Source organism: Lactuca virosa, chromosome 6 (genome assembly GCF_052849685.1).
Source record: "Lactuca virosa cultivar CGN04683 chromosome 6, Lactuca_virosa_CGN04683_v6, whole genome shotgun sequence".
Taxonomy (NCBI): domain Eukaryota; kingdom Viridiplantae; phylum Streptophyta; class Magnoliopsida; order Asterales; family Asteraceae; genus Lactuca; species Lactuca virosa.
Genome location: NC_136431.1, coordinates 142,688,636 through 142,712,271, shown reverse-complemented (window position 1 = coordinate 142,712,271; position 23,636 = coordinate 142,688,636). Strand labels below are relative to the sequence as shown.

Below are 23,636 nucleotides of genomic sequence, written 5' to 3'. Positions count from 1 at the left end.
ACTTGTTCTTCTGGCTTCATCTATTTCTTTGGTGATTTCATTTCTTTGGCTCCTGAACAGGTTTCTTAGGAGTAGTTGTTGCATCCTTCTTTGATTTGCAGGACTTCTTCAAAGGACCAGCTGTTTCTTTTGGCAACAACTTTCCAGACTCATCATCAGGAGTAATTGTTTACAAATACTCCATGAGTACCAAGTTTGTTGGATCAACACGCTGTAACATTGCATCAGGAATCCTTGCAATGTGCGTAAATATTTCCGCATCATCAGTAACCTCCTTCGGAAATTGATATTTCATGAATTCAGCTGTCTCCTCACCAACAGACACCTCAATTCCTTCTTTGGCATAGAAATAGCAAAGAATCAAACTCCAATACCTTGCACACGAAATTCCTTGGACAACATTCGTGTTTTCAACACTCTTCTGAAATTCCTTCCACAGCTGTGTAGAGTAGTCCACTGAGATATCATAGTACACGCCAGCTACCATCGCATAAACCTCCATTCGACCTTTATCCAATCCAACACTGCGACCAGTCAAGCAGCATAGAAAGATTCCGAATAGAAAATTCCAAACAGTTGGAAGTCGAGACTTCTTGAAATCACTGATCTTGGTGAGTGGGTGTTGATGACCCATCTCATTAAACATGTCGATAACTTGAGCAGAAGAAAGATCAGTATATAGTGGAGAATTAGGGATATCAAGAATCTGACAAAAAATCTTCTTGGACAATCGTATCTTATTTTCATTCACCAGTTGGAAAGTGATGATATCCATTGCTTTGTTGTAAGTAGCAGCGGATCTTGCTTGTGAAAGCCATGAAAGTGGAACAGTAAAGGAATTGAACATGGCAGTCGATAGAACAGAGCTTTTTTCAGTGCGACGACCAGCATCTTCAATTCGTCTGGATAAAGAGAAACATCCTCTTCAACTTGATAGTTTGTGCCTTGAATCTTCATGATCGGTGGTGAAGTAACCTCTTCAGTGTTTTGTGAGTGAATATTGACATCAGCAGAAGTGGCCATGATTAGGGTTTGTGAAGCTTTGAACAACAATCGGAAATTTGCAGAGAGAACTTGGGACTTTTACTTTTTAAAGCGTAAACTGATAAAAACTCTTTGATCCCCCTTTTATATGAACCTTAGAGTTTGAATTTGAAGTGGGATTGGCATTACAGGAAATCCGACGTGGCACCTAGAATCTCTTATCACTCTGCCGATAAAGTAGCCATGCGTCAAAAAGTAGCTGTCACATCGCCTAGGAACCCGGACTGAATACAAAATGTCTTTTCAAACAGTCTGATCGTTTATCCCAATTGAATTGTAACCGTCAGGAACCTTCGGATGGAGGTAAGGCTCTTTCACTTTTGGGATTAAAAGCGAAGTCATGTGGCAGATGTTCGAAATCATCATCCTGAGTTGGTATTACTCAGAACCTCAAAGATTTCGTGAGTGCATTGTGACAAAGATAAGTTAAGAAGCATATTAACGAAAATTTGGATTTGTGATGTAAAAAAAAAATCGACACAAAAGCAATGAATCCTGGGCAAAGATTACTTCGTTAATTATCAAGAGAGATAATCAACTGCTTGTGTATGTTCCCGTGAATTACAATCGAATACTTATAGAGAAGTATCCAAGGGCTTCTTTTATAAGGCTTCATGGGTGGTTTACAATTTCGTTACATATCAACCTAAACATAAGGTGAGTAAATATAACCGAAATTACCTGTTTGACCAGTGTAGTCAGTGAGTGACAAGTAGGCTTTGAATTATTTTGAAAGTGACTTAGAAAGGAAACGAAACTCACACAGAAATCATATTCATGAAAAAAAAAAGTTTATACTGGATCCTGTTGGGTAATAAACATCGTGGGCTTCGATAGTTTGATCAAGACCACACATAAGAAATGAATATGATTTGGAGTTTCGAAAAGCGGTACTGAAACAAATGTTTCGTTAAAACTGGAACATAGTTCCCCGTCAATTCCTTACAAAGTTAGAATTTTTGGGTTTCACTTTCATCATGGCCTCATGATGACAGATCATTAACACAGAGTTTTGACATGTCTAAATCTTGACGGGTTGAATCAAAGATCTCTTGGACATATGTCTTCGTGTGTGAAAGTGTAAGAAAGTTGTAGATGAAAAAGATTGGTTCACGAAATCAATTGTACCTCTGTTATTTTTGGACCAAACAGAAAACTCTTAACTCAGTTGAGAAGAGTAAGGTAGCTCATTTGAAAAATGTGAATATAAGCCTGACTTGGGAAGAAATTTTCGTATGAAAATTTTCATTAAGGCTTTCGTACACACACATTGAGTCTATGGAGGCTTCGGTCAACATGCTGCAGCATGCTTCTAGGGACAGTCTAACTAGTACAAAGTTGACGAAATTGTACCTTCCCATGGAAACACAAGCATGTCCGTTGTAAAACTTTTCGTGAAATCTGCATCAAGGAAAGACAAAGAACAAAATAACAAAAATCTTTTTGATATTTTTGAATTTTTCAAAAAGAAAGAAAATGTTTTTGTGTTTTTATAAGTTTTTCGAAAATGAAAACAATTAACAAAAGAAAATCTTTTTGGAATTTTTTGATTTTTCCAAAATAAAATGACAAAACTTTTGATTTTTCGAAAATAAAGCTATTATACTGACGAAAATTTGAAAATTAACGAAAAAGTTGTTAAACTAACAAAAATTTGACAAACTAACGAAAATTTGTCAAACTAACGAAAATTTGTATCCCAAGAACCAAAATCCTTAATGTAACGAATACGAACCATGTCGAAGCGCTGAATGTGAACAGTAACCTCTGAATGGTTAATACTATTAGCCTATGAATGAACCATAATGACCTCTGAATCGACACATTTATATAACACTTCGTTGTCATACATTTGATATCATTCCTGGAATTGAACTTGCTTCGATCATTCCCAAACCTGTCAAAATTCAAACAAATGATTTTTCATCCAAAGCTTTTGTAAAAATATCAGCAAGCTGATAAGTTGTTTTTACAAAATGGACTTCAATGTTGTCATCTTCCACATGATCTTTGATAAAATGATAACGAAGAGCTATATGTTTTGTTTTCGAATGTTGTACTGGATTATGACAAATGTGTATAGCACTTTGTGAATCATGGTACAATGGAATCTTTTTCATATTAATGGCATAATCTTGCGACTGACTCTGGATCCAAATAATTTGTGAAGTACAGGCAGCAGCTGCAACATATTCAGCTTCAGCAGTAGAAATCGAAACACACGTTTGTTTCTTCGACTTCCAACTAACCAATTTTCCATCTAGAAATTGACAACCACCACCTGTGCTTTTTCGATCCAAAGTACATCCTCCTAGATCTGCATCTGAAAATGCCTGAATGAAGAATCCTGATTTCGAAGGATACCACAATCCTAACGAAATTATTCCCTTGAGATAACGAAAGATATTCTTCACAGCAGTTAAATGTGGTTCTCGTGGATTTGCTTGATACCTAGCACAATTACATACAGAAAACTTGATATCAGGTCTACTTGCAGTAAGATAAAGCAATGAACCTATCATGCTCCTGTATAAGGTAAGATCAACCGCAGGCGTTTCTAACGAAGGTGATAGCCTTGTGCCAACCACCATTGGTACTCTTAACTTCGTGCTGTTTGTCATTCCAAATTTTTTGAGCAAATTCCTTGTATATTTTTCCTGATTGATGAAAATGCCTTCTCTGCTTTGATAAATGTTTAAGCCAAGAAAATTATTGATTTTACCCATCATGCTCATTTCGAATTGGCTTTTCATCAAATTTTCGAATTCACTAGACAAAGCACGGTCAGTAGAGCCAAAAATAATACCGTCGACATAAATTTGAACAAGGATTAGATGATTCCCAACTTTCTTTCGAAATAATGTGGTGTCAACTGATCCTTGTTTAAATTTCGACTGTTTTAAGAAACTGGTAAGAGTTGCATACCATGCTCTTGGTGCTTGTTTTAACCCATATACAGCTTTATCTAAAATGTACACATGATCAGGACGCATTTCATTTACGAAACCTGGAGGTTGTTCAACGTGAACAGTTTCTTCTAGTTCACCATTGAGAAACGCACGTTTCATATCCATTTGATAGACATCGAAATCCTTATGAGCTGCATAAGCTAAAAATATTCGAACAACCTCGAGTCTTGCGATAGGGGCAAAGGTTTCTTCATAATCAATCCCTTCTTGTTGCGAATATCATTTTACAACTAGTCGTGCTTTATTTCGTACAATATTTCCATCCTTGTCGGTTTTGTTTTTGAAAATTCATTTTAACCCGACAATCGAAACATTTTCAGGTTTAGGAATTAATCTCCAAACCTTGTTTCTATCGAATTCAGCCAGTTCAGATTGCATTGCAACAACCCAATCTGAGTGTTCCATTGCAAACTTAACTGTTTTTGGTTCAATTTTCGAGATGAAAACATTGAACATGCAAAATTCTTGATGAGTATTTAATACCTCATTCTTTGCACGAATTTGAGCTCTTGTTAATACTCCATCTTGAGGATACCCAATGACTTGATCTTTCGGATGAGTCCTTGTCCATTTCTCTAACGGTGGATATGCCAGATCAAATTCCAAAGGTGCATCTTCGTACATCTCTTCATTTTCAGATCCTGCAACAGAAACATTATCATTTAGATCATGAAACTCATCATTTTGATTAAGATTTACTGTATCAGTTTCTTCATGCTCCTCCTCAACAAGATTATCATTCTGATGCTCCCCCTCAACTAGATGCTCCCCCTCAACAACTTCATCCATTCTCCCATTCTCCCCCTCGAAAGAATGCTCCCCTCAACCAGAGTATTCGAATCCAAGTGCTCCCCCTCCACTGGATTATTATGCATACTTTCGCCAACTCCTGGAGAATTCGTTGTTGAATTAACATCTACAATTGTTTGAGGGATTTCCAAGTCATCAGTATGCTTTGAAGATTCAGAGTGATGATTATCATTCGCATGAACTTCAGCATCCACAGCCCTGTCAGGAGTACCAAAAATTAAATCATAATCAAAGTCAGATGAATTTGATTCTTCAGTTTCATCAGATGATTCATTAATAATTGGTTTTTGTTCAAATTGCTTTTCAACTTGTTTGACATAATAAACATCAAAAGTAAGATTGAATGTCTCTTCGACTTTTCGTGTGTGCTTATTTAACACTCTGTATGCAACCGAATTGTGCGAATATCCCAAAAATATTCCTTCGTCAGCCTTAGCTTGAAATTTTGAAAGGCTATCTTTAAGATTCATTACAAAACACCTGCAACCAAAAACATGAAAGAATTTGACATGAGGTTTTCGGTTATTGATGATTTCATACGGAGTGATATTGAATCGACGATGAATGAAAGATCGATTTTGAGTGAAACATGCTGTCGAAACTGCTTCAGCCCATAGATATTGAGGAAGATTCGCATATGTCAACATAGTGCTTGCTGCTTCGCAAAGTGACCTATTTCTTCTTTCAACCACACCATTTTGCTGAGGTGTATAGGGCAAAGAGAAGTTATGCGAAATTCCTTTTTCGGTTAAGTACGAATCCAGCACTTTGTTCTTAAACTGAGACCCATTATCGCTTTTGATCTTTCGAACATTTTTATTCAGACTTATCTCAATTTTCTTTATAAACTCGATCGTTGTTTGAGCAACCTCAGATTTTAACCTGAGAAAATATACCCAAGTAAATCGTGAAAAATCATCAACAATAACCAAAATGTACCGTTTCTTGTTAAGAGTTTCAACAGTTGATGGTCCACAAAGGTCAATATGAAGAAGTTCCAACGGTTCCACAATTTTCGAATCTATCACAATTGGATGTCCTTTCCTATGTTGTTTCCCTTGTTCGCAAGCTGCACATAAGGTATCATTGTCAAACTTTAGGACAGGTAAACCTCGAACAAGATCATCAACAACCAATTTATTCAAATTTTGAAAGTTTAAATGTGATAAACGACAATGCCATAGCTAGCTGATGTCAGAGGAAGCTTTCGAAAGTTAGCACACTGAGGGTTTGCCGATGATTGGTTTGATATCAAGAGTAAACATGTCACCATGTCGTTTAGACTTGAGCAAAACTTCGTTAGTTTCAACATTCGAAATTATGTTGCCTTCTTCGTTAAACACCACTTGATTGCCAGTGCCCACAACAAGTTGTGAAACACTTATCAAGTTATGTTGAAGACCTTCTACATAAGCAACACGATTAACAGTGAACTTTCCATTCGTGACTTTGCCATATCCTTTCACCTGGAACTTGTGATTGTTTCCGAACTTCAAAACACCTGCATTTTCCAAGCTTCGAAAATCTCTCAGATTTTCCTTTCGTCCAGTCATGTGACGTGAGCAACCACTATCGATATACCATTTCTCATCATATTGCTCGTCACATAGCACCTGCGATCAATAAAAGAATTTAGGTACCCAAGGCTGTTTGGGTCCTTGGAAATTAGCATTAAAAACAGAATGAAATGCAGAACTTTTAACCCAATCACAAACTTTAGTTTTGAGACTATCAATTAAGTCCACATCACCAGGTAAAGGAGCAGAAATATAAGTTTTCGAAGGTTTAGATTTGTCACTGACATTCGCCTTTTTGCTCTCAGTTTGTTTTCCAACTTGTTTATCTTTCGAAACTGGTTTCCATGTTTTCACAGGAACATTTGATTCTTTGGAAGAAGAACTACTATTTGAAGAATCATTCAAATATTGCTCATATGCTTCGTGAATCTGTTGTTGGGAATATTTTCGAGATTGAATCATTTTCCCTTGTCCTTCAAGCCAATGATCTATATTCTTCACACTTGTCAAACCCTTTGTGTATGATACTTTCGAATGTTTCTTTCCAGATGGATTTGGAAAATTTGGTTTTTGTGGAACAAAATCAACATTTGATTTAGGTCGAAATGCCATGGCGTATCGACTTCCATCTTTGTTTCTAACGCTTACATTTTGAGAAAATCGATTTTGAAATTTTTGTTTTTGAGAAAACCTTGTTTGTTGATTAGAAGAAAATCGTTGTGTTGAGGGTTGATTTTGAACACTCTTTGAGGTATTTTTGTTATTTTTTGAAAATGTTGTATTTGAAACTTTCGAAGAACTTGTTTCTGGATAAAATTCAGACTTTTTTTTGTTTGATTGAGCGGGATTTTTCTTTTGGTCTGAATAAGATGCTGAATTTGAAAACTTGTTGTCAACATATTTAGACTTATGTTTTCAGAAGTTTTCAATGTCAAACCATTTTGTTTCTTTCGAGACTCAACAGCTTGCCAGAAAATTTTCTTTCGAGCTTGTCTTTTTGAAATGTCATTTTCTTTTGAAAACGTTTCTATTTGATCTTTAAATTCTTTTGAATTTAATTTGACAATACTTTCATTTTCCACAACAACTGGTTTTGTAACTTCTTTTTCAGCCTTTTGTTTTTCAACCCATTTTCGTTGAGGTTTTTGTCTTTGAAAAACATACAAATTCTTTGTAAGATTATTTTCGACAGTGCTTTGATTTGAAAAGAATCCTTCATCTGTTGTTTTTTTATCGTCATTTTCGATCATTTTGGTGAATTCTGGTTTAATGTTATCAACATTTCCAGTAGTGACAAACACCTGATTTGGAAAAACGACATCATCTGTACACTTAAAATTTGGATACACCACTTGATTTGTTTCCAAATAATGTGCTCCTTTTTCAGACAGAACTTTGTCGAAATTTTTAGTGTCACCGATCACTTGATCAAAAACAACATGTGGAATGATTGGTTCGTTTGAAACAAGTTTGTCAGGTTTAGATTCATTCGAAACATGGGCTTCATCCTCATCATCACTACTATCTGTTTGACTATCTCTGACACTCACGTTGTCGAAATCACAAACTTTCGAACTTGAGGGTTTGTCAGTGTCATTCTGAACCAAAGAATCATTACATTTTTCTTTTCCTTTAGATTTTGATGCAACATTAATGACAGACAACTGAGAACAATCAACATCCTCAATATCACTAATTTCACTAATATTGTCAGAGTTATCTTCAATATCAGGAAAATTAGATTGAGAATCAGATGTCAAATTCTCAGTCTTTTTCAAAATTTTGATTTGTTCTGATTTTGTCAAAGTATCATTCACAATGTTAACTAATTCACTTGAATCAAGACATTCGTCAATTTTGACAATTCCATAAGCATATCTATCATCAGGAATTTTATCAAACTCAACAATATTTTTCTCACAATCATACGAAATATTATCAACCTTCACTCTCTCATATGCTAGAAAATGTAATAATTTCCTATGTTGTTCCTTGCTAATTTCACACGAATGATATAATGCAGTTAACTTTCCATATAGACGTTTATCACAATTGCAGTATATATTTCGTTGAGCTAATAAGAGTTTTACATCACTAGACAACGAATCTCTATCACACATAATGTTTGTAATCTGCAATTCTAAACATTCTATCTTGACAACTTTCGAATCTAACTTCTTCTGAGTCTCTAACAATTGATTGCTTAATTTCTTAGCTTCATTGCTAGCAGAAACAACCAAATTATCAAAATAAGCAACAGTATCATCAAAAGCAACAATTTCAGAATCATATGCACTCAAAGGAATATTGAAAGATTGAAGAATATTACGTACCTTAGTTGTCATTGTAGACTTATCAGCAGACTTTGACACAAAGCATCGGCCCGTCACCTCTTCGTCCGAATCTTCCTCCAGCTTCGCGTACATGGCTCCATGCGTAGGATTACGCATTTCTTCATCATCTGGTCCCGAAGACCAAATTTGATACGTGCCATCATTCTCTTGTTCACCTTGAGCAACCAAAGTCAAATTTTTCGCCTTCGTACGCACCTCTTCCAATCTCTCCACATAATATGCTTCGTCCTTTACTCTATTCTTTTTCTCATCCTTCGTACGAAGCATGCAATCATTTGCTAGATGATTTGCTCTGTTGCAATAATGGTAATCCATACCCGAATCTCCTTTCAGTTTCTTCTCTTTCTTTTCCTCATCAACTTTCCCATCATTCTTCTCATACTTCTTCTTCTCCTCTCCTGCAGCCTTGTTCACGAAACTTCCTTTTCCCTCACTTTGCTTCACCTTTGGATTAAACGGTTTCTTGAAAAACTTTTTGACTCGGTTGTTTGAGTAAAAATCTATTGCCTCATCATCCGAATTCATGATAAACCCCTCTTCATTATCGGAATCATCTTTGTCGACTGCTTCCTTTTCAGACACTTTAGAGACAAGTGCTAATGGACCTCCCAGACTAAGCTTCGACTCTTCTGCCATTTCGTTCACTTCACTTTCGTGAGTTTTCAGTTGAGTGTACAAATCATTTAAAGAAGATGTGTCGAAACTCTGTTGATTTTTCACCATCATGCTAACACTCCTCCGTTCTTTACGGAGTCCCATAACGAAGGTGAGATTGAATTCCATAGCAGATCTCGTGATTCCATAACGATTGCATTTGTAAATCAACTCATTCAACCTATCATAGTAACTTTCAATCGTTTCACCATCTTTTTGCTTGAAATCCTTCAATTCAATCAAACAGTGCTTAATTGAATTGATTTTCGTCTTCTCGCTACCTTGAAACTTTTCTTTGAGATTATTCCAGATTTCTTTTGCAGTTGTACAACTTCTGACATAGTTATACACAACTGGAGGCAATGCACCACGTAACTCCCTTATGCATCGTTTTTCAAGTTTCTTCATTCGATCAGATTGAGCATCCACACTCGTAGTACCAGACGAAGATCCAATTGGTTGAAGATTCGTCGGAAGAGTAACATTCCCTGAGATGCAAGACCAAATCTCTTCATCGAGTCCATTCAAGTAATCTTGCATACGATCAGACCACTGATCATAGTATTCCGGAATGAGCATAGGAATCTTAGTTGAAGATCCTAGCAGATGAGAGTATGAAGTCATCGAGTTGAGATTGAAGTTTGCCATTGATGTACGGAAGAAAATTTTTGAGAATTTTTGAGAAATCAAAGACAATTTGAAAGCAAATTGCTGAATTGATCAGAAATCTCAAGTAGAATACTCGATTCAACAAATCAGTTGCAGAATCAAATCATAACTGAAGATCTAGAATGCTTTTTCACGTCAAAAGGTGCGGAAACTTTTTGAACCAGAAATTTGATTCAAAAACCTTTTGAATCATAGTGAAAATCAGATCGCAGATTATGATTCCTGCTCTGATACCAATTGATGAAGTGTAGAATCAAGTATGAATCAAATCAGAGTTAAACGAATGTAGTTTGAACATACGATGTAAATATGATCTGGTTTCAGCTCTATTATGCTTTCAAATGTTACAGAGAGAAAATAGACAAGTTCACACAAAGACTCTTATCTAACTCTAAGTAATGTCCCTATTTATAGGAAACATGAAAGCACAAAAAAAATTACAAGGACTAAACATCTAAGCTTCGATACAAAAATTCCTTGTAAAATAATATTAAGACTTCGACATATTACAACAGGTCTTCGACCCTTACAAGATCGTTAAGGCTAAAAAGTCCTATATCGCAAATTCACTATTTACGTCTCACAGTGTCGTGACGGTTCTATCGCGAAACTTCGACAGGTCATAACTTCTTCGTTATAACTCGGATTTCGGCGTTCTTTATATCTCCGGAATCCTTGTCACGTCCACTACAACTTTCTTCATTGATATCGGGCTTATCTAACTTTTTATTTTTGACGCTTATTTTTATTATATCTTTACAAACAAGTATATAATCACATAAAAGCACATAATATTCAAGTAATTCATCTTTATCACTTTAAAATAGGTTACAACGGTTGACCTAGACTATTACATCATCGCATCAATGCTTAGCCTCGAAACACGGGCGTTACAACAGACCAACAGAGGAAACTTCATTCATCAAGAGAAATATATTTTCGAACTTCTAAAGAAATATTCTGTGGAGACATGTGCCTCTGCAAATGTTCCAATGGGTTTCGGACACAAGATCTTCTCAGACCCATCAGGTATCGTTGTTGATCAGAAGAAGTATAAGGGGAATGATTGGATCGCTACTCTACCTCACTGCAAGTCGTCCAGACATCATGTTCTCTTCATGGCTGTGTGATAGATTCTGGGTCAATCCGAAGATGTCTCATCTTTTGGCTGTCAAGCAAATCTTCTAATACCTTAAAGGAACCAAGCACGTCGGAATTTGGTACCCTTCAAATGAAAGTTTCCTTCTTAAAGCCTATTCTGACTCAAACTATGGATGACTTCAACTTGACAAAAAAATGACTTTTGGTGTTTGTCAATTTTTGGGTGGAAGATTGGTTAGCTAGTCATCCATGAAAAATAATTGTATCGCTCTTTCAAAAGCTGAAGCAGAATACATTATTGCTGCAAGCTGCACCTCGCAAGTTCTGTGGATGAAATCTCAGTTTTTAGACTATGGTTATCGATTTCAATAGATTCTTATCTATTACGACTCTCAAAGTGCAATTGCCATCTCTCACAATCCAATTCAGCACTCAATGATCAAGCACATTGATATTTGGAACCATTTTATTAAAGATCATGTTCAAAAAGGTAACATTGAGCTCATTTCATTCCATCTGATGATGAAATTGCTGATGTCTTTACTAATGCATTAGGCAAAACTAATTTTATTGGGTTTCTGAACGAAATGGGAATGATGATGTTTGATCCTCAATTCTTCCAAGAAGTTTGTACTCTCTAATGGAAACATTAAAAAAGTCAAATAATTTCAAACTAAAACCTTTTCTCCTCGGAATTGTTTCTTCTCGGAAAATAAATGATCATTATATGTCTTTTGCTCTAACCTCTTCTTCTAGTTTTAAGTTTTCAGCAATTCTCATCATTTGAAGTACAGTCTAATATAGTTACATCGGATATCTTGAGAAATTATCTTCTCAGAATATTCTAATTTGGAACGATATCGCTGAAGTACACCTCAAAATTCAAATCTGAAATGGTAATGTGATCTCATCACTTATCTCACTCCGAGCTGTGTTTCTTCAACTCTCGTAACTTCAAATCTTTTGCAAAATTTGTCGTCTAAGATATTTGTACATTTTTACCTCTAATATTCAGTTAGAGATTGTTCCATCTCCAATTCTATATCATGTATTTATGATGTGTTCAAATTCTTTCTGAAGTATCTTTTGACATCCCATCTTGGAATCTAATTATTCTGCATTTCTCTTCAATAAATGAAAATTAAGGTTATCATTAAAGCTTTTATTTCGAAACGTTTTTCATAAAATATATTAACGGTATTTTTCTTAATGATTATCCTTTTAATTTTCAATAAACACACTTTGGCACACGTCTCAATAAAGTATCGAGTGTTTTCTGAACTGAATCGACGGTTTCCCTTTTTTTGAACAAACAAATGTCCTATCCTTTTGTTCTCAACTTTCACTTAGGAAGCCTTTTTGGGCTAGGCATTAAATGCAATGCGTTTCGGTATTCGGGTGCCATCCCCGAAACTTCCAACCTATATAAGGATTTTGAATCCTAACTTTTCCCACTTTTCGCTTTGGCTATCTTCTTCCTAGAACGATTTCTTCCGTACTCTGTTCTTTAAAGCTTTTCCAAACCCCATCAGTGGCGTCCAAACCCACTGAAATGGCATCCAAGTCCTCAAAACCGGAGACAAAGAAGAAATCATCAAAGGGATCTACTTCATCTTCTTCCATTGAGTTCATTCTCAGACAAAGAACCCAACTGTTTTCTCTTGATCCCATGGATTATGATGAATCTGTACACATCATGATCGAGTTTATATCCTGTCATCCCATAGTTGTTCCTCTTACCAATATCTCAAACCCTAATTTTCCTCTCCGACTTCTTCGCAAAGCCTTTGAACGAATGAAGATCGATAAAGATGTTCTTGAAGTGAAGATAACTGATGACAGGATTGTACCTGTTCACAAGAGTACGTTTCTCAAGACAATAGGAATTTCAGAAAACCCCAAAGGTTTTCAAGTGCACGAACCAACTTCTGAAGAGTTGCAGTCGTTCTTATCCCAAATCGATTATAATGGTGAATTCAAGGCAAAGGAAATCAAGAAATCAGTCATTACTGGCTTATGGACCATCTTGATACACCTCATCCTTAGAGGCCTGTCTGGAAAACATGGTGGTACAGACTTTTGGATTTGGTGTCTAAGCCAATAACTATAACTGGGATGTACGTGACCCGATTGTAGCATGGTCCTTTTGGGTTGCCTTCACGAGTGCAATTTGATAGGATGGACTTTTGAGAATAAGGTTATTTATGATTTATTAATATATTACAAGTATAATATAATAATATGAAATCATATTATTTAATTAGTATTGATCAAGAATTAATTTGGAATTAATTTTGTGATCAAATAAGACTAATTTAATATATGGGGATTGATTGTGTAAATCAATGATTCTAATAATGTGGGCTAATGATCCATGGTTATTTAGGATGGACCAAACCAATGAGATAATCCATGGATAGTCCATGGAGGTTAACCCATGGATCCTAAGTAATATGAAAGGTCATTAGGGTTTACAAAGTGTAACCCTAGCATTTGCCACACTATAAATAAACCCCCTAGAGACAAAATCGGTTGCCACAACATTCTTCAAGAATGATATTGATTTTGTGCAAGTAACTTATTCTCTCAATCCTCCTCTTGCATATTAGTGTTTGTGAACCATTAGAGGCATCACACTTGGGATGCTCAAGCTTTCAAAGGTCAAGAACTACAAGTCCTTCTAAGAGGTAAGTCATTTAACTAGTTGTGTTGTTCATTTGACAATTTGTATGCTAGTTAGGATATAAGCATTGGAAAATTGCAAAATGCATCACTACAAGAAAAATGTGATTTTGCTAGGGATGGTTGCTATGGAACGTATTTTTGTTGTTAATCTGCAATGGATCGTGCTATGGAATGTCGTTCCATAGCAATGTTGCTGCCACATTGTCTACGGATTTTATTTCTGGTAGCGAGAGTGGGAGTTGCTAGGGAAAATGCTACCGACTCCATATCCGCTGGTATTATGCTACCGATAGTTCTATGGAACAAAAATTTGTAGCAATTTTCCAACGACATTTGTTACCAAATCACTTTCCATTGTACTGCTGCTATGGAATTCATGATCGTGGTTAATATGCAACGGAGTTTGTGACGGAAACCAATTCCATAGTTGAATTGCTATGGAAGTACCATTCGTAGGTATTTGCTAGGAAATTCTGCTATGGAATATGATAACGTTAGCTTGTTTTGCTATGGAACAAAACACGTAGCTAATTTGTGACGACATTTATTGGGATGTTGTATGCTTAATTAATTTTGTTATACTATGGATGAATTATTATTATGATCATTGGAGTTGGTAAGATATGGTTTGAATGAAATGTTTTTGAATTGGTAATATGTGGCATAAACTAACGGCTAAAAAATGTAAAAATGAATAGATATTGCTGGCAAGCAGACTCGAACTTAAGCTTATGCTAGAAAAGGGCGCGGTTAAGCCACTTGTGCTAATCAAGTTGTGTATAATTTATTGAAAACATAGTATTATAATGAATAATTAACAACGAATTCATTACAAAGTTATTTTTAATTACATTAATCGGGCATGTTAAAGTATATATAATCTATGTAGATTATTTTCCTTAATAACGAATTCATTACAAACTTATTTTTAATTACATTAACTATACTTCATCACAAAAATAACATGAGTTTTACAAATACTTCATCCTACTCAAATAACATAGCAAGCAAAAATAACTAAAATGCCCTTTTAACAGAACCAAAATAAAATTGTAGTAGTACTATACAACTTCATATACAATACAATAAGAACACTAATATTCAATGTCCATTCTATTATAAACCATTAATATGTTTAAGAAATATACAAACCTACCATAGAGACACATACCAACGACAAACCGTGCAATATCTTTGTCGATCCTCATCCTCTTCATGGCCTATTGCCAATGCACCTTTAACAGAATAACGTGGGTCTTGACATTGGAATGTGATGTTATTCGTTGTAAGTCTATGAACAACATCAATAGCCCGCAACAACTCTTTGGCACTATCAACAACACCCGTGTACTCCCCATCATCCGGAACTGCCCAGCCAAAATAGGCATCAAGTAATTGTAAACCTACACATTAAAATATCCATCAATTAATCCAATGTACATATATACCATATATACATACCTTCATCACATTGATGAGGCCCTCTTGAAATGTAGATCATTCCAAGCAAATAAATTGCCTCAAGATGATCTTCATCTGCTGCTTTTCTAAAAAAAGTCAATCCTAAATCAAAATTGCCATAATAAAAGCACTCATCATGTTGACAGAATAACAATATCAATATATATCATCTATGATACAAAATATTAATAAATGGTATATTTAGATTACATATAATTACTGAAATTACACATACAATTCCTTGTCTATACATGGCTTCAATGTTATTATGCAATGCACATGTGCGTATAAATGAATCAGCTTTTAGAGTTTTGGGACCCATTCCTTCAAACATGTCAATGCATGATGTTCTGTACACTTGAGGATCACCCCCTGCTTCATACATCTTCTTTGAACTTCAAAAATTTAAATACATAGTAAATAACAAACAAATAAAGTTTTATTTAATCAAATATACATTCATTAGTTGATGTTTATTGATAATTGCCAACGTCTTGCAGAGACGATGTCTTTAGCAGATTCTGACCCTAATACTACAAATATCTGACTCAAAAGCTCCAGTAGGAGATCATCTAACGAAAGGCGACTTCTAGTATTCGACATTCTACTTACAAAATACACATTCGAGTAGTTGATTTCAATTCCTTTTTTTAAAAATTAAGCGTAAATATGAAAGACATTGTAACAGGGTATGGAAAAAAACTTACTTTATGCTGATTTGGTCGAGAGTAGTACACGAGTCTCTATTATCGGAGAAAATCGTTTTTGAGAACGATTATTCTAAGATGATTTGGGGGTTTTACTGTTTGTATACAGATTTATCGTCCGGAAAAGTTGAGATGTTATGAATGGTTGAAGAACTGGAACGCCGGCGTGACGTCAGATGTATGATGGCGCCTTAACAATTTAGAGTGCAAAAAGACCAAATTGCCCCTGAAATCATTCCAAATATGTGAATACTAAGGGTATTTGTGTCAAAACACATATTCAAATATTATAGCCTTTTATAGCTAGGTAATATTGGACTTTTGATTGTTAAAATGAAAAAGACACAAATAACATATATATATCATAATCCATAATGTAATACATTTATATTAACATTTCACCAAATTACTAGTATATATTCATGTACTAATATACATATTAAAAGTGGAAAAAGATTTTAATAGTAAACTTATTTAGTCCATATGTTTATTCCTTTACAATTTTACCCTATGAAAAGCATGGGTACTCCACTAGTTGATATTAAACCAAATTACCAAGTCCAAAATAAAATACATGTTTGTTTATGCCTTTACAAATGTATTTTATATGTACTTAATACTAGGAAAGAACAAACATTTGCTACATACAACTATAATCACAATACAATATAAACACTAATATTAAAAGTCCAAAATACATTATTCAAATTTCAAACATTATTTAAACATCATTCAAACATCATTCCAAACTTTAACTCATTTAGTCCCTTATATTAAACCAAAAGAATCTACATAGCATTAATTGTCATAATATGAAAGTACATATCAACAAACTACTCATAAATTATACCAAACTCCCTAGAAAACCTAACGAAACAAGCATCCCATAAACAAATGTCACACATAAACACCCATTTGTATCCATTCACAAAAGCGTCTGACGCACTACCTACAGACTTATGCAATGCACAAGATCTATGGAAGCCATGGAAGTGTACATGTTTCCTCCCCTCCCTATTTAAGTGGAGATGAACCTTAGAACAAGTTGCTCTAAGATTCCACTTACCTTTTACTCTGCGGTACGCATTGTTCAACATGTCCAAAGCTTCGTGCTTCCTATGTCTCCCTTCAGCCATCAGCATCATTCCCAGGACAAATGTTGAATCCAAATGTCCCAATGCAGATGCTTCTTCAAGCATCGTTTTCCCTTCATGTTCAGCTTCTAAGAAAAATAACTTCATCTGAAAAAAACATTAAACACATAATTTCTAGTTAAATTTATGGAAAACAAGTAACAAATTAATTACTACTATGCATATATACAACAACATACCAATCCATTCCTGAATAGAATATTTGGGTTTCTCATCTCTATGCATTTATTGACAACTGTATGTTTCTGGTCAGAGCAAACATGAAATCGTAATCCATCTAACTCCATATGTTTATATACTTCATCCGTTTTTCCTGCCTCGTTGAAGAATCTGCAACTGCAAACGAAACACAATATTCGCTCGATAATGTAAAGACAACTCAAATACACTTGTGAAATAGAATGATCAAAGGCAAAACTTACACACTCTTCATCCTGAAAGCCTCGACTGCTGAAATTTTTGCCAAGTCGACTATTATTTTCTCCATCACTTCAAATGGCATGTCTGATAGCGATTTCGTTTGATTTCTTGATTGAATCTTAGATGAAGTAGTGGCTTCCATAATAATAAACATTCACTAAGATAACGATTCTGCGAAATTGATTTTAGGGTTTTTTGTCTGTCGGAATTTTTAAGTTGGGGATGTTTCAAAGTGACGGAATTTCAGAGTGAAGAACTGAAACAACGTATTTCGTCGGAAAACGTTATGGAGCCTAGAAGATGTTCCATTACAAAATGACCAAATTATCCTAATGCATACAAGGACTCGTATTTAATTAGTAAGGGTAGTTTTGTAAAAACTCATATTGAAAGAAAATCAATTTCTATTTTAATTAATCAAGGTTGTAAAAATCGCTCGTCGGTAGCTCGGCGGTCGACTGGCGATAAGCGATTAATCAGACTCAGCAGGGATTAATCGGGGACCCTAAATTATTAATACAATTATTTAAAAAATTAATGTTTTCTATAAAATTAAGTATTTGAAAATTTTAAATTCTAATACACAACCGGCACAAATGATACATGGTGACCAATGGCCCATATGTCATCCATATATCAACCATGGACACCATAAGCAACAACCATGTTGACCAATGGCCCATATGTCATCCATATGTCAACCATGGACACCTTAATCAACTACCATGTTGACCAGTGGCCCATATGTCATTCATATGTCAACCATGGACACCATAAGCAATGACCATGTTGACCAATGGCCCATATGTTAACCATGGACACCGTAAGCAACAACCATGTTGACCAATGGCCCATATGTCATCCATATGTCAACCATGGACACCATAATCAACTACCATGTTGACCAATAGCCCATATGTCAACCATATGTCAACCATGGACACCATACGCAACAACCATGTTGACTAATGGCCCATATGTCAACCATGGACACCATAAGAAACAACCATGTTGACCAATGGCCCATATGTCATCCATATGTCAACCATGGACACCATAATCAACTACCATGTTGACCAATGGCCCATATGTCAACCATGGACACCATAATCAACTACCATGTTGACCAATGGCCCATATGTCAACCATGGACACCATAATCAACTAACATGTTGACCAATGACCCATATGTCAACCATGGACACCATAATCAACTACTATGTTGACCAATGGCCCATATGTCATCCATATGTCAACCATGGACACCATAATCAACTACCATGTTGACCAATGGCCCATATGTCAACCATGGACACCATAAGCAACAACCATGTTGACCAATGGACCATATGTCATCCATATGTCAACCATGGACACCATAATCAACTACCATGTTGACCAATAGCCTATATGTCAACCATATGTCAACCATGGACACCATACGCAACAACCATGTTGACTAATGGCCCATATGTCAACCATGGACACCATAAGAAACAACCATGTTGACCAATGGCCCATATGTCATCCATATGTCAACCATGGACACCATAATCAACTACCATGTTGACCAATGGCCCATATGTCAACCATGGACACCATAATCAACTACCATGTTGACCAATGGCCCATATGTCAACCATGGACACCATAATCAACTAACATGTTGACCAATGACCCATATGTCAACCATGGACACCATAATCAACTACTATGTTGACCAATGGCCCATATGTCATCCATATGTCAACCATGGACACCATAATCAACTACCATGTTGACCAATGGCCCATATGTCAACCATGGACACCATAAGCAACAACCATGTTGACCAATGGCCCATATGTCATCCATATGTCAACCATGGACACCTTAATCAACTACCATGTTGACCAATGGCCCATATGTCAACCATGGACACCATAAGCAACAACCATGTTGACCAATGGCCCATATGTCAACCATGGACACGTTAATTAACTACCATGTTGACCAATGGCCCATATATCATCCATATGTCAACCATGGACGCCTTAAGCAACTACCATGTTGACCAATGGCCCATATGTCAACCATGGACACAATAAGCCACTACCATATATATTGACATGACCCGTACGTCTTTTGTATATAAATTTCGGTTTAATTAGAAAAGCATAAAGAGGTATAGTTTTTTAATGTTTAGTCCTCGTATATAATTTTAAGTTAAAATTATACTATGAACACATCGTTACTCTATGTTCTTTCTTGACGTTATTTATATGTATATATCCTATCTATCAATCTGTAGCTACTTTAAATAAATTTGAATTCCTAAATATTTAGCGGTAATTAGCACAGTTCGAATTTTTTATTAGCGGAGGTTCAAAGTAATTCACATTTCGTTTCCCTCCAACCTACACACGTTTATGCTGCATATTAGGGTAATTAATTATCGATTAGAAATAGGGTTTACATTTTCTGTAATCATCATCTCCGGTGGTTTATTGCTCGAAATCTTTATTCGTTATACGTTTGTGCACTGACTTTGGTGATATAGGTTGTCACTCATCTAAAATTTATTTTAATTTAATTTACTGTTGTCGTGATGATCGATCGTTTTTTGTTCTCAGATCATCTTCATGTAAATTGGTTTTGATTGTATTCAATAGTTTGCATACAAAGTAATGCATTCATATATAATTTATTTTTATTGTTTGTGTTAGAAAGATGTCGACCTTGAAAGAAAAAGGAGCATCCGGTGTGAAGCCAACTAAATTCATTGCACCACAAGTTATGAAACGCAACCGGATTTCTGCTGCAAAATTCATAAACAGACACTTACAAGATGAAGAAATCGACTTGCCAATACATACAACCACATCCAAAGCACCTATAACATCTACCAACAAAACCCCTAAACCTATATCATTAACATCACCCATGACTACAACTTCCCCGGCATCACTTAAAACATCCACACCCTTCTTAGAAAAAACATTTAAAACTTCAGAAACTGGAACAATACAATCGTCAACACGAACATCAATAATGAAAACTTCAGAACCTACATCATCTAAACCATCCTCAACACCAACACCCACTACCACATCATCAACACCTATATCTACTACCACAACCTCAAAACCTGCATCTACACTACCATCCTCCACAACTACAATAACTACCACACCCTCCTTAAGTAAAGGAACTACCACATCCACAACATATACATCTATCCCAACACCTACCCCAGAGTATACCCCATCAACAACACCTATCCCAGAATCTACCCCATCACCAACACAACCACCCATGAATGGATATGTAGTGGAAAGTGTAGAAGGTGAAACCAATTCCTCTGAAGATTGTGGACCAGATGGACGTTTTAATGTTCATGTTTGGAAAAATACGTGAGTTACCAATTCAAATCTTAATTACAACTTTTTGTTATGTATTAAATCTTGGTTTACACCTACATATCAATTCATAACTAAACACATCACATGATTACTTGCAGGATAATGCCACCAGACCCTTGTGCACACGTTATTAGTCAGTCCTTTAAACAAAGAGTAGATCCAGAAGGGTACGCTTCGGCACAAGTAAGCAAAGAAATGCGCGACTTATATTGGGAGGAGTTTCAGGTAACTATAAGTGATATATTGTTGTTTGGTAAACATTTACACTTCAACTTATGTTTATATTGTTAATGTGTAGAAAAAATGTTGTTGGGATGAGACAATAGACTCGCTGGTGAGGCAAGCTTGTGCAAGGAAAGCGGCACAAAGTTATGGTCAATATCTCTTCAACATGAGGAGCCCAAAAAGAAAAAAACATGGCTTTAAACCAGCTCATATTCCATAGGAAGTCTGGAAATCCTGTCAATTAAAATGGAATACAGAAGAATACAAGTTAAAATCTGAGCAGAACAAGAAGAATAGGCGTAACGGTGTGGTTGATGGAGTAGAAAAAACCACACATAAAGCTGGATCCGCATGTCATTTGAAGATAGCTTCTGATTTGGTAATTTTTTAAATGGTACATCGTATCAATGTTTGCATATGTTTATCTGTATATTTGACTTTTTATATGGTATTTATGCAGAAGAGGAAATTAGGACATGAGCCACCCCATAGTAAATTGTTCCTGTATACACACACTAAGAATCATGATGGAGTCACTTTCACAAATGAAAAAGATAGACAAATTCATGTAATATTCATTTCAGTTAAAATTAACTTTTATATTGTAGCTACTCCATAATATCATTCCTAAATTTGATATCTTTTAACTTATAATATTTTTATTTCGTAGGCGGCCTATACATAAAAACGGGAAGAGTTGGAAGCTGAAGGTGTTGAATTTGAGGAGGACAAGCTATTTTATGTTGTTTTAGGTGGTCATGATAAAAAAAAAGACTTTATGGATTAGGCTCTTTTGCAAAGGCGGTTCCCAATAGGAATGGTAAAACGGATGTAACTTACATTCCGGAAAAAATGATGAAATAGAAGAAATGAGGGAGCTTGTTGCTAAACAACAACAGTAAAATGAAGAGCTTAAAGAAATGATGAACGCCCAACAAGAGGAAAACCAAGCAAGGGTCGGTATCTTGAAAAACAACTTCAAACGGCATTGGATCTTATTAATGGCTTTACAAAACAACAAGAGTAGTAGGTTGATATATGTTTATTGAAGATTATGTATTTTAGAGTAGCAACTTTCTTTTTTCAATGTAATAAATAATTATTTTGTTATTTTATGATATGATGATTATGATTTTTTTTTTTTTTCATATATTACTACAATATTATTTGGATATAATTTATAAATCAATTATCCATCGGTCCATATTGAATCTGGTATATAATATATACACCACTAAAATTGCTAGAGATTAATGACCACAGAATTTGCTAGGAAGTGATCAAACGGAATTTGCTAGGGATTCATCACCACGAATTTAGCTAGGGATTCATCACCAAGGATTTAGCTAGGGATTCATCACCACGGATTTAGCTAGGGATTCATCACCACGGATTTTGCTAGGGAATAACTACAACGGAATTTGTGACGGAAGAACCACCACAGAATTTGTGATGGAAACCTACTACGGAATACACGACGGAATACCATCTACCACATATTTCATTCCGTTGTCACAATTGCGACGGAATTATCGTTTCCGTTGCAAACCCCTCGCTACGACGTTTTTAGGGACGGAAATAGGTCATTGCAAATTTCGTCGCTATTCGTCTTTTGCAACGGAATTTCATCTTTTCGCAGCGGATTCCTTCCGTAGCAAAATCGCGTTTTTCTTGTAGTGCATGTATAATTAGAGAAAACATAGATCAAAAGCATTTAGGGTTGCATGTGCACCATAGGAGTGTTATAGTGCTCAAAAACCAACAGTGGTATCAGAGCCTAGGATTGTTTTCTATTATATTTGATACTAGCTAAATTTCAAAAGCTGAAAAAGTCGGTTTTCCTGCATCTGACTGGTGAACTCGCCAAGTACATGAACTGACTCGACGATTCCACTCGGTAACAGAGCAACTCGACGAGTCAGTTCATGCACTCGACGAGTTGAAGGCTCTGTTTGCAGAATTTTGAGTTTTCTTGGCCTGGATTGGATTGGGAACACTACCACAAACTGTTTTGGATCATTAAAATGTTTTTCTGATTAGGTAGTGCTTGTACTCATCCAACCACAAGATAATTGTCAAAGTTTTGAGAAAATTGTTGTTTTATGTGATAAACAAAGTTGCTTGTAAATTGTTGACTTGGAATTATCTTGTTTATGAGTTTAGTTAGATTATTCTTGAATTATATGATTAATTTAGTTGTTAGAAAATTGATCTAAATGAATTTTAATGACCTCCATAACTTGTCCTCAAGTTATGGAAAATGAAAGGTGTGACAACCCGAAACTTTTTCCGTTATCCTTACTCAATTTCCGTTAATCAAATTTGGGTTTTTATTTATTTCCGTCAAATTTGATAGTTTATGAAGGACTTTACGTTTAAATAAATCAATTCGGATTTATTTCCGTTCACATTAGTATTATTTTTGGTCTAACGGAATATTCTAAACTCAGTTCGATCGAGTTCCG

At 35.5% G+C, this 23,636-nt stretch overlaps 1 protein-coding gene across 1 annotated transcript; it reads right to left on the bottom strand.

The window, feature by feature from the left end:
- Positions 1–15,726: 15,726 nt before the first annotated feature.
- LOC145121973 (putative F-box protein At1g67623) lies at positions 15,727–17,687 on the bottom strand. The gene is made up of 5 exons (XM_079057650.1): positions 17,548–17,687; positions 17,305–17,461; positions 17,038–17,212; positions 16,068–16,161; positions 15,727–15,868 (listed from the first exon to the last, which is right to left on the bottom strand). The coding sequence occupies exons 1-5, from the start codon at positions 17,685–17,687 to the stop codon at positions 15,727–15,729; spliced, it is 708 nt and encodes a 235-aa protein (XP_078913776.1).
- Between the last annotated feature and the right edge of the window lie 5,949 nt (positions 17,688–23,636).

Bases quoted from the DNA above. Each gene is read 5' to 3' on its own strand.
- LOC145121973 (XM_079057650.1), bottom strand. From the start codon at position 17,687: ATGGAAGCCACTACTTCATCTAAGATTCAATCAAGAAATCAAACGAAA. The intron at 17,462-17,547 runs GTAAGTTTTGCC...TTTCGTTTGCAG, and splicing joins GCTTTCAGGATGAAGAGTGT to TTGCAGATTCTTCAACGAGG. The intron at 15,869-16,067 runs GTAAAACCCCCA...TTTTGTAAGTAG, and splicing joins GATAAATCTGTATACAAACA to AATGTCGAATACTAGAAGTC.